Source organism: Leuresthes tenuis, unplaced genomic scaffold, assembly GCF_036924035.1.
Source record: "Leuresthes tenuis unplaced genomic scaffold, fLeuTen1.0.hap1 SCAF_14, whole genome shotgun sequence".
Taxonomy (NCBI): domain Eukaryota; kingdom Metazoa; phylum Chordata; class Actinopteri; order Atheriniformes; family Atherinopsidae; genus Leuresthes; species Leuresthes tenuis.
Genome location: NW_027325368.1, coordinates 19,570,537 through 19,583,283, shown reverse-complemented (window position 1 = coordinate 19,583,283; position 12,747 = coordinate 19,570,537). Strand labels below are relative to the sequence as shown.

The 12,747-nt window shown below is 38.7% G+C and overlaps 1 protein-coding gene across 6 annotated transcripts in view; it reads right to left on the bottom strand.

Moving 5' to 3' along the window:
* astn1 (astrotactin 1) overlaps window positions 1–12,747 on the bottom strand; it is a 327,153-nt gene that overhangs the window by 221,983 nt on the left and 92,423 nt on the right. For 2 of the 6 annotated variants that reach the window (XM_072364268.1, XM_072364270.1), the window contains exons 6-8: window positions 11,237–11,386; window positions 9,352–9,504; window positions 2,981–3,148 (exon numbers count right to left, since the gene is read on the bottom strand). In XM_072364268.1, the coding sequence (XP_072220369.1) occupies window positions 2,981–3,148; window positions 9,352–9,504; window positions 11,237–11,386 (471 nt within the window). The remainder of the gene's footprint in view (window positions 1–2,980; window positions 3,149–9,351; window positions 9,505–11,236; window positions 11,387–12,747) is intronic. The other 4 variants (XM_072364269.1, XM_072364271.1, XM_072364272.1 and 1 more) reach the window with 4 other exon arrangements.

The following is a 12,747-nucleotide window of genomic DNA, read 5'->3' as shown; positions in this document are numbered from 1 at the left end:
ATGCACATACATCATACACAATCAGCTACGATCAGCAAGCAGTGGCAGGGCTTGTGATGAGATATCAGGTGAAAACATCCTTAAATTTTAAGAAATTAAAGTAGAAAGATGTGTCTTGTAAATTCAAATCAGCGTTTTTTTGTTCATGATCACAAACTGTCCATATGATAACTGCTTTGACATTCAACTGTTGATCGCAACATATAAACTATTTTCTTTATTATGTTCAAGCTGCAGCTTGCATACGTTTGCATTTTCTTGGGGAAAGCTTCAAACGAAAAGCCAGATCTTGCAGTTTACTTTAGATATGTAATTAGAATAGGATGTTTTGTTTGTCTGAGCAGCCAAAGGTACAGTTAAATTATTCAGACCAAAGGCAACCCTTGATTTATGGCTCATCTTTATTTGATCAATGGGTTTCCCCTGGTAAAATAACAAAAGTGACAAATAGGGGGGAGATTTTATTGATAAATCTGAGGTATTTCTATGTTTTAACATAGAGAATTCAATATCCTCAAAATGGGTTTTCTTTTTTGAAATACTTTTCCACATACAGTATGTAAGAGTCTCCGAGTCTCTGCCCTTTTGTCACTGCTCGGGTCTTAAACTCACCCCACTGCTTCTGATGTTGCTTTCTGTTTATTGCATGTCGCTTTACCATTTATTGGCCACTGGCTGTTTGTTCCAGATGCCTGACATTTTAACGAAACCTCAGGCAGTCTGCAAAGAAAAAAACCTTGGCACTGAGCTGCGCTGTATATTCCAAAAACATAATGAACTGAAACATACAATCAAAGTGGCTAAGAAATGGTGAACAGAAAACAACACCAAAATCAAAGCCCAATTAGGAATGTGGACGTGTGCAGAAAGCTTGTTAGCAATTATAAGAAGTGTTTGATTGCTGTGTTAGTACATGAAGACTTTGCTATTAATTACTAATAAAAGGGTATAATGAAATGTGGAGATGTTTGAGCTTCTATTCTTACTGTTTAGAACAGTCATCCATCCACAGAATTTAGAAGTCAGTATTGCTTTGTCACTTGCTCTTTGTCATAACTTAAGGTAGAAAACGGTGCTGCATGATTAGAATAGGCAGCTTGTATGGTAAAGCATTTTCAGCAGTCAACAGGAAAAGCGCCTCACAAATGCAGTCTATTCACAATTTCCAAATATAATAACTCCTTTGGTCGAATAAAAAGTAAAAACAGGAGTTTATAAGCATCCTAACACACAAATAAAGCAACTTTCTGTATAAATCTAATTGAGGAATACATGTACTATGCCTACTGAGGCTGATTAGTGTTTCGGCAGCACAACATAATTCCTCACTGTTAATTACTGTGGACCTGAAAGTTGAAACATTTCTCATAAAGGAACTCTTCTTCTGTTGTTCCTCAGCCTTTAATGTGAAGTGTGCGGTGAAGCTTTATTTTTCAACTCCTAGCCAGAACTATTTTTGGAAGTGAGAGCATTCTTTATTTATTTATTAATTATTTCTTTTTAACGTCAAGGCAAAAGTTTACTCCCGACACCTTCACAGGAAGAGAGAACGTGTCACAGTTAACGCTTTGCTTTGAAACAGTTTGGTGATCAAAATAGCAAAAGGAGAGAAGTCAGGAACTCCTCTGTGATAGGCGGGTATTTAAAAGATTGCGATATTGCAATCTGAATGTGTTAGAGAATAAGACTTACTCATAAGCAATAATAAAAGAAAAATGTGAAAATTATCTCGCCACGGTGGCACCTATTAATAATAGATGTTTAAAGTATTCAGGGCATCTACGTAGCGAGAATTTGTCGACAACAAAAAGGACTTTTTTTTTACTGACTAAATTGTTATAACAACAGGCGGTATTATAATATTCTGTTTTACAGGCTCCCACTTTCCTCTGAGTGCATCTGGAGGCTGGAAAGATCAAAATGAATTTATATGAAGAGGAGTGATAAAGAGCTTGTTAAACAACAAAATATTTTACTATTCTGTTTTATCAGCACAATGTTCTCACCATGTGGAATGTGAATGTGGTCTGTGTCTTTAATAAAACATTAAGTACAGTTGCTGTACATGGCCCTCATTCCAAGTGTAGTAGAGGACATAGAGGACTACAACCATTAGACCTGCTTGTGGTCCATGCACTAAAGGACATTATGTATCACACAGTAGGGAAACTCCTACTATTACAACAGATTGTGACCAATGAATCTCCTGAACTCTGTTAGTCGTGTTGGAGAATCTAAAAAAACATTCTACTTCCTTTGAGATAATATTCACTTCATAGTGTTTCAGTCACAAAACTGTTATAACAATACGCTTCTTCTATTAAAGTGGGTGCTAATTTTGTATCTTTTTAGATACTAAATATCTTTTTAGATACTTATCGAGCTTTTATTCAACAGAAGAATTTGCTCATTTTTGACTGCTCTTCAGGTTATTTCACTGTTCCAATCTGTGTGTTGGTGTTCCAGCTATCTGAGCCACATCAGCGCATGAGTGACAAGACTGTGCCTCAACTGCATATGAAGAAAATAAAATTTGGCCTGTCAAGTCGTTCCCCCCTCATTCTGGTGTGTGACAGTGTTAGCTTTGTTTTTTCTGAGAGCTCTCAGGCTACATGCTTCAAATGTTACTGAGTGTCATTTGTGTCCTGACTCACATTTGCATAGCTAAATCTTATATAAGGCTCACTTCATCCAGTAACATCAGCTGCTGTGAAGAAAGCTGTACTAATTGCATGAAATTGTTTTAACTTGCAGAAAAATAGGGCATAATTTGTCTTCTTTGAAGATGCCAAATTTAGGGTTGTCTTCATTTTTTTTCATGAAGAGGTAAAAACCATTTTTCAAACTCTTATAACCTATTGCATTCGTCATCATTTGCTTTCTGCTCCCTCAGCCTGACCTACTGCGTGTCTTATTCAGCTATGAGTCAACTCAAGAATCTTAGGCACTGTGTTTGACATATTTTGGATTGCACCCCAACCTGTTTCAGGGTCACACTGGTGCTCGCAGGGGTCAAGGAGGCGCCGTCCGCACAGCTCGTTCACCCAGGGTCCGCTGGCATTCTGCTGGTGGTACAACAAGATCTGGGCTGGGTTGAGCCAGTCTGAAGCATCCAACTGGCTCCCCTGCAGCAAAATGAACCTTGATCCTGACGAGGACAGGAGGGGGGAACAAGGTTGGATAGAAGGACAAGACATGTGGAGGGGAAATGAGATGATGACAAGTGGAGGGAAAGAGAGAACAGCAGGGCAGAGTGAGGGGAAAAAATGAATTCCAATGAATTAACATTAACTTGATCTGAAATGCCTTTTCAAATTGTCTTGATATGTTCAGGCTTCATTAAAATTATATTAAAAGAGGAAATAAGACAAGGGCACAGAATACATCCGACCTTTTCACAAAAAAAATATGAAAAGAGCATCTTCCAAACTTAATTGCTCTAAGTTGACATGAACAACTAGTTTTTTGGAGGTGAAAATAAACTTCAGAAAAGATTCAAAAGAAAGTAGAAGCTTAAGTGTAATTAAATATATGTCTTAGAATTTATATGACTTCAAGATTAAGGAATAAAAAAACACCCGTCACAACTACTAACCCATGATGTTTATATTTAACACATTTTGTTATCACTCTAATTAAAGCAGCAGTATGGGTTCAGTGGATTTGACCCTGTAAATTTTGGCAGCCGCAAAAGTCAAAGACAAAAATGTGTTCACCATGAGAAATAAAGTGACAACAGTAATATCACTGTTAATATGTCTGTTAAGTTACCAGATGCACAAAGAACAAATAGAGTTATCATCTTTCATGCTGTTTGAATAAATATCCATAAGGAATACAATTCAGAAAAGTAATGGAAGTTAATACCACACATTAATGTACTTATTAACATTGGAGGATACATTTTTGTTATTTTTCTTCGGTCAAAGGTTTACTACAAAACCTTGCCTTCTATCTCTTTTCCTCGAAAGCGCTGAATTGCACACAGAATCCAGTTAATTTAGTCCCTTTTAAGCTGAGGCCACATACAAATTAAATGAGTTTGTTGTAACTGTGACTACATAACGAATCAGTTACGATTGAAGTCTATCTTGTAGAAAATATCTTCTACAAGGTCTTCACACCATTACAGCCATGTTACAAATGGCTTTTGTAGCCTATTAACTGTGATTTTCCCCAAGAGCGTCGAGCACTTTCTTATTTGGAACCCTTTTCTCTTTAAAAATCTGTACTCTTACCACAATTCTACGCCTTGATCTTCACATATGTTTCATTTGAAAACATAATGAAAACTGAATGGAATTTCAACATCAGATCCCCATTTAGTTTGAAATTGTTAATAGACATGAGTAAATCACTGTGGCCGTGCACTTGCTAGAAGTATAATTATAGAACACATGCTGCAGAAAACTGATAATAAAAAAAGAAAACAAGCATTAACAGAGTCAGGAAACATTGATCTGAGCCAATGTAATCCTGTCATTTTCAAATGAATGTGATAAGTAGAGGAAACCTACTGAGACGCAGATTTCACTAATATCCTGTTAGTAAAATGGCAGAAACCATATGTGTTAGTTTTTGTGTTTCATTAATTTAGTCAAACATTTATTTAACTGGGAATAAAAATTCCATACCTACTACCTCATGCTTAAAATGTATTTTTGTTAAACAGTGCAGCACACAGGTTTACAGCTGAAATGTTTTTCACTAAAGACAGCAAGTTAAAGTAACTTTGATTCGTGTTTGAAGTGTTTCCTTCTCAGTTTGTGAATTCCTGAAAAAAAAAAGTATGAGAAGAGAAAAGCAAACAACAAGAAGACAGTAGGACATACCAGCAGTACAAGTAAGTCACCTGGAGTCAGAGGTCCCTGGACAACAGGTCTCAGTTACTCATGATATTGACAAAGTGTTGTCATAGCAACACTCAGTGGCCAAACTTGGAATGCACCAGTCATTTCCTAATGACTTCTCAGCAGGCTCTGCACTCCCATAGTTTCTGCTACAGCAGGAATGGCCCACACTGCTTGGCCGGACATGTTTTGCTTTGTGGCCATTAGCATATTTCTGATGTTTTGACATATTCTATATCATCTTTGAGTTGCCTGCTCGCCTCGGGTTTTGAATATGCATGCTGTTGCATTATAAAACAGGTTTTAATATTGAAAATTAATCACTTAAATATAACATAGCATGCAATATAGAAGAAAAAATACAAAATATGATTCTGGAACAAACTTGATTTAGACCCTTCTCATCATTTCTACTGTGACTCTCATAATTGACAATATATAACAGATAGGACTTTCAGGGCAGAATCAACCCCTGTGCAGCACTTCTGTCAAGGATAAATAAACACCATTGGACGCAGCTTTGTGTTCAGTGCTGGCTAATAGATGTTATCATAGTAACAGGGATAAACAAAAATTCACACATCCGCAACCTTTTACAAGTCAGCACCACAATGCAGATGGAAAACAGCTATACTTTTAAAGCTAAACATCTCAAAGACAGAGACAGAATATGCATACAGCTACGCTGGGTGGCATTACTTTGGCCTCCAGTGTTACAAAAATGAAAGTTAGAGTAATCTTTGACCAGGACATATCCTGAAACTCACACATACCCAGTTCTTTAGGACCATTAATGATCACTCCTACACAGGAGTGCATTGTAATGAATGTCGCTGCAAAATAACAGTACAATTTGGAAAGCAAATTTATTTCTATTTTACACCGAACTGATGGTAATCTATTTTATAGTACAGTCCTAGTATATTGTTGCATTAGTGGCAGCTTCGTGCAGTAGCTCTGGACATATTCTTGAGACTTTCAAACCAGTATTTTTTTTTCTAAACTTGATTGGATGCTTTGCTGCAAGCTTGCATTTTGAGAATGATTCTGGCACCATTGGCCACATATGGCACTCATCATAAGATTGATGATTTATTTTTTTTTTTTACACATGTGAACTGTCTGGAAAAAGACCCTAAATCCAGATGAGTTAAAGAGAAGATGTCTAGAATATAGGTCTGGAGCAAAACAGAGAGCAAGAAGGAGGACGTTTAAAACATTTCTTCCCCTGATCATCATGGGGAACAGGTTAATAAAATGAATGTGCCCATAGCTCTGAAGATGATTCAACAATAATGTAGGGAATTCAGGATTATGGGTTTGACCCAGATGACACAGAGAATATCCCCAATGACAATCCCTCGACAAAAGGCTTTGTTGACTGATTTTTTTATTTATCGTTTCATTTGGTTGATTAATTATTCAGTTATTTTTCCTCAATAACTTATGCTGCAGCAATATAATTTCCCTTTGTGGATTATTAGAATATCCTTCAATTCCATTCAATTACTTTATCATGTTATTATATCAGAGTACAAAGGGTTTTATGAATTTACAATATCTGCCAACATGCTATTGCTTGTTTACAAAAGAGCAAAATATCGTGCTTATTTTCTTTTCCATTCTTTCTGTCTTTCTTTTTTCCTTAAAAACTCCACTAATAACTGAAATGCCAATAAAAAAATGCTATAAAGTAACGAGAAGCCTAAAGCATAGGACTTCCTAATCAATATCATTATTGTTTTAAGATTAACTAAACATTAATCTGTCACTTTATGGTTTGAAGCCATGTGGTGGCAGGGAAGTCTCCCAGGAATCTAGTTTGTTTAGCAAGTTTTTAATATTTGATTCTTGCTTGAGAACAGATGGTCAATTATAATCATTGCAAATTATGATGGAACGTAGTAGTATACTGTTGAAAATTTGCGGTACATTTACAGCAATTCTTTACAATCTATCTCAGTCTTGTAGTTTTCCGTTTTCTCTCTCTCTCTGTCTGTTATGCAGGTGTATTATGGCTTCAGAGCAACATGCTTCATGATGGTTGGCATGACCTCCCCAGTATTTATTATTGTTTGCCGTCTCTCTCTGTCTCTCTCTCTCTCATACTGTTCTCTTCTTTCTTTTGCTGTCCCCAAAGCCCTTCTAGTTATGGCAGATGGCCGCAATCCTGGAGCCCGGTTCTGATAGAAGTCTGTTTCTTTTAATTTTTTCTCCTCTCCTCAATCACAAATTGCTTGCTCGAAATGACACACTGAGTTTCTCTTTGTGGAGTGGCCTGAGATGATTTTAGATAGGAAATGGTGCAAAATTAATATAGATGAACTGAAGTGTTACTCTAAGTATGTCGATTTTGGAAATTAACTTGCATTTACAGCTTTAATAGACTTCTTTGTCACTTTGCACACACTTTATGAATATTTCTCTCCATATCAGTCTAGGGATGGAAATTGATGGGTTCTTGTTGAAAACCGGTTTCCAGTGTTTCAATTCCTTGGAATCGTTTGCCAATTTTGCAATTTTTGCATTCCCTTACGGATTCCAGTGGGCGCAAATGACGTCAACACACGTTGCGTAGCTTACGCAAGCCACGCAACATGCGTGGCGAGTCCAGTGCAGCCAGCAGTCAACAGTAAACATGGCGCCCAAGCAGTACAAACACTGGAAAGTTTGGTTACGCTTCACTAAAAAAGACGACAAAAGGGCAACCAGACTAAAAAGTGGATATTTCATCAAAGGAAGGAAATTCTACCAACATGCAGAAACATTTGCGCACACAGCATGCAATAACTATTAATGAATGTTACGTTTTCGATCCGCTCCGGACTAACATTAGTGAAGCTCAACCCAGCAGCAGCAGTAACGTTAGCATGTCCTCGGCTAATGTAACTAACTAACAAACACTGTCTATCATGTTAGCGCCATTTGCCTCATTGTAAAACCTGCTATTACTAAAGGTTAACGTTCAATGCCTTCTCATGCATTACATTTAGATGACCATCACGAGAGACAGAGTCTGAGTGGCTTTATCACGTCTACCTCTAGCTTCTCCTTTCACCGAAGCAGGGAAGAGTAAAATGACCCAGGCCAAGATAGACGAATGTCACAGAGCAGTGACTAAGTTTGTGGTAGAAGGCTTGCACCCATTTGTCACATTAGATGCCCCTGAATTTCGGTAGGTGACTTAAGACCTCACTGTTGTTGGGTTTGGAAGGTCATGACTCATGTTACTTCTAAACTAAACCATGTTGATGCTAATCGACCTGTTTGTTGTCCTTTTTTTCCATATGAGAATCGATAAGGGAATCGATAAAGAACCGAACCGTCAAGCAGAATTGAAAATGGAATTGGAATCGTAAAAATCTTATCAATTCCCATCCTTAATATCAGTCACAAATTTACTGATTATGTAATGAATTTTACTCTAAATTGATCAACCTGACAGGTCTTGCAGATAGCCAGAATGATGATCCCAAAAATCTGAAAAATAAACCTTGACCATATTTCTACTTGCGACTATCTCAAACTTTTTCTTAAATAAACTTTTGTCCTGTTCTCTGTTATGCACTTTGAAAAGCAGTAGATGCTGTTGTTCTGGATAACAACTCAAGCGTCTCAGGCAAGATTACTTTCCCTGATGTGCAAGGCGTTGAGAAAGGTGTGACTCTACATTTCTGTGCCTTTCTTCACAGGAATTGAAGGCAGACACATGCGCAGCTGTTGGCATTAATAGTTTCACTCCCCAGTGGTCAAATCCAAATTTTCATCTGATTTACCATGACATCAAATCAACTCTGATGAGATTGTGGAGACATTTATGGAAACATTCTAAATCGATCCCAGTTTTGTAATTCAACAGGCAAAATCGCCATCTTTCATCTCTCCTTTCAAAGTTCCCTCCCTGGATGCCTCCCCAGAATTTTAATATCTCCCTGGCAGGCCGGCATATACCTTCGGAAAGCTGCAGCACTCTGAATCGAATCAGACCTCCAGATGATAGATGAGTGAGCCACAGTCACAGTCTATAATATATCTGGACTGCCAGCTCACTCCTGTGACAGCTGAAAAATGCCAATGAGGCAGCAGGAGCCAGAGCTTGCCCCCCCACCCCCCGATGCTTTTCCTTTTCCCCCCTTTGTAGGTGCAACATTGAAATTCATTAGTAAACTTGCTTCAACATATCAGCGAGTACAGCCATAAGAGTGCTGGAGCGTTTTCTACAGGTGGTCACTGCACCCTAGCCTCAATGTGCTGTGATGCTTTCATGACACATCTGTTGTGTGGCAGGGGAAACCTTGGGAGAGGGCGGTTGACCTGGCATTTACCTTTGTCTCTGAGCACAAAGCAAATCAGAAGCTCAGCTGCAAAGCACAGACACTTGGTTTGAGAGATATAGTGAGCTGAACTCTCCAGAGAGCCGTAGAAAAATACCAGTTCAGCCCCCTGGGGATTTGAGCTTCCAATGCTCCATATACAGTCTGAGGCTGGTGTAAAGCCTTACCGTCAGCGATGAGGTGCTCCGGCACATGTAAGATTACCCGGACAGAGAGGCTGCAGGAGAGGTGAGATGAGTAAACCAGGCCGATAGCGCAGCTGATGACACTGATCAGAGTCAGGGTGGTCTTATTGATGGGGCTCCGCGGGGAACCTGCTGCTGTGAACAAACGCACAGGGTTGGGAGGGGGCAGGGGTGGGAACAACAAATGGTAGAAATATGTGAAGCACTGGCCATGCTTTATTCCCCCACAACCCCTTCACACCATAAACATACACAGACCACCAGACATCCACACACACTGCCTACACAGGAAATTTCTTTTTAAAATGTCTTTTATTCGTTTAACGGGCCAAAAAAAATGGGCTTTGCACCCATGAAAAAGACTTTTGGATCAGAATTATCATGCCTTTGGGAGGTTTTGCCCAGGCATAGCTCAGTGGCACAGACATAAGGTTTACCTTTGAAGGGTTTTAACATCCACGCTGGGATGTGTGAGGAAAAAAGAGACACGGGCATAAATAAGAAAAAACAGCTCTGAGGTTTTTTGCAACCTCCCCTCTTCCCGAAGCTCTTCTTCTCAGTCGGAGTGAAAACTCTTGCCTTATCTCTTTTACTCCAGAGTGCAACACAGAAAGTGGGAAATGTGACCTCATACCCACAGGGGCACGCATATATGCACACACACACACACACACAGAAATCACACAGCGACCTTGAATATAGGCACTTTCCTTTGTTTTAAACTGTAACTTTTACACCAGCAGAATGATTCTATATCACATTGTCACTTTTAAATTACTCTGGCAGAGCTTTCCCTTTCAAACACTGCCCGAGGCGAACCTTTAAACAAAATTTAAATAGAAAGCTGACCTTTCGTATGGTTTATCAAGCTTGTTTATTTAATCAGGTAACTTACCAGAAACTGGATCTGGGCATCATTTCACCTTGTTGACCTTTCTGGCTTACTTGCTAAAGTTTATACTTCACATTTTTTTGTCATGTCCCAAAAGTAATCTTAGTATAAATGTGTGTATTTCACAAAACTGTTAAATATTTCACCATATATTTTCCTCCTCTCATTTTTCCTTAAACATGAAATGACAAGAAATCATTTTGTCATGCCTCATGAATCATCTTTTCCTCTGGATCTAAATGGCATAGTTGGGACCCTGTTGCAACCGCCTCATTCTATTCTTAAACCAGGCTCTAATTAAAGGTGTTGGCTACACTTCTGAAGGCTTTGCTGCGCTTGTGACACCTGTGCACATGACGGGGGGATAATTGGCTTGGAGGCTTTGTAAAGGCTTGTAACGCCTTCTGACAGCAACTATTATTTTGAGGGGCATTGTTTTTTTATTATCACCCCCCCCTCCATCTCCCTTCCACAGCCCATTACTATACATCAAAGCTACAAAGACATGGCATGCTGACAGATAAAACGTGCTCCACCACTTCACTTTGACAGCATTTGCACTGGGTCCTCCTTAGAAATAATATTTGTCCGTAATATTATTTCGAAATATGGTGTTCGCAAGATGCAACAAATATCATGTTCTTTCCACCGCAAACTTCTGATCTCATCATCGTGTTTGGTTTCACTCAACAAAATAGTATACAAATGCACTGAGATCAGTTTTACATGCTCACAAACACTCTACACACACCTCTTTATATATATATATATATATATATATATATATATATATATATACATACATACATAGAGTTCATACAGTCTATTTGCTCCCTTTTGGAGTCAAATTCATAAACATACAAAACTCTAGAACCATCCATCTGCCATATGTACTACAGGCACTTGACATGCGTCGTGACAATGGTTATACCATCGGCGGGATAAACTGTCTGTAGGTGTACGAGTCCTCCTTACCCCCAGAGCCCCACGCGCTGTTGGCGTTACCATTTCTCATACCTCGACTCCGGCGCCGACTGCGGTTTGGGTCAGTGTAAAAGGCCAGCTGAGGCTCGCTGTCTGCCTCCGTCCCAGAGTCCCCGTCCGGGTTCAAGAAAGTTGAACCCGCTGTTGGATTCACACAAAAATACACTTCCAATGACAAATGATAAAAAATAAAGAAAAAATCTGGACCGATGGTGGTAGATAGCAGGGAGAAGGCCAGAGCTGTGGCTGAATCCACTGCTTGATTCAGTCGGGGATTGTTCAAAGATTTCAACAAGTTTAAAAGTTTTTTTTCTCATTCAGTTACTGAAATATAAGGATTGTAAGCCAGGATGAAGCTTAGAGTCAAAGATGCTGGTTTTTCAGTTAGTGGTACGTTCCATTGAACTGTTAAAACCACAGCTGATATTCTAAATATCATTTTGATTTATAATAGAAAACTTAAATCAAATTAAATAAAATAAAGGGATGACTGACAGTATGAAAATGTATTACAGTAAGGTTAGGAAAGCTAATTCCAGGATTGTAATATGGACTTGATGTGACAACTTAATGGAACCAAACTATCCTTAATGTCACCACTATGAAGTAACCCTGTGCTCATCCATAATGCATCCATCACAGAATGCATTAAACCATGCTCCCATCGGAGAAGCAGCTCAGATTGTACATGTTCTGCTGTACTTTGGTTGGATGCACTAATACTAGCATTTATATAACGCTAACCTCACAAGCTCAAACTGCTACACAGGGATCACTTAATTGGATAATGGATAAAAAGTGAATTTGAGCTGCTTTAAACCGTAATCAACTTAACAAATGCAGATTAAGGCCATTGATCACTTGGAAAGAGGCTTCAATAGAAACAACTGCAGTCCAATTAATTTCACTGGGCCACTCTGGTGTAAATGAGCATATTCTCGATTTTTCAATGTGTGCTACGTTAAAGGGCTGCCATTTAGGTGGTGTCATGCTATCGGTTAGCTTGTGTTTGACCATGTCGGTACGTCAGTTAAGTGGGATTTTTTTTTCAGGTAAAATGTGAGATGTTTAATGCTACCTCTTTTACAGGCAGGATAACAGGAGTCTAAATATTTAAGTGTTATTGTTAGAAACACTGGTAGGAATCCTGCACTAACTGCATTATGATCACAATATTCAGCTTTTTTTTTGTGGACATCTGTCAATCTAGTTGTGCATTTATAAAGAAAATTTCCATTTTCAGGGCTGTTGAACTGTACTGCGCTCTGCTGACACATCTTTCTGTTATTTTGACAACCCCTTTCAAAGCAGTGAGACGAGGCTTAATAAAAGAAACACCTTTGTGTTTAGATCATGCAAGTTTAGCTGTAGCAAAACAGCCTCGTGCTGAACATTACAGCAACAATGAAAAGAGATTTCTGAAGGACTGTATTACCTTTCACTATTTCAGCATCTAATAAAACGACAGCTGAGCACACCCCGAATCAGTAATAGTTTCCAAT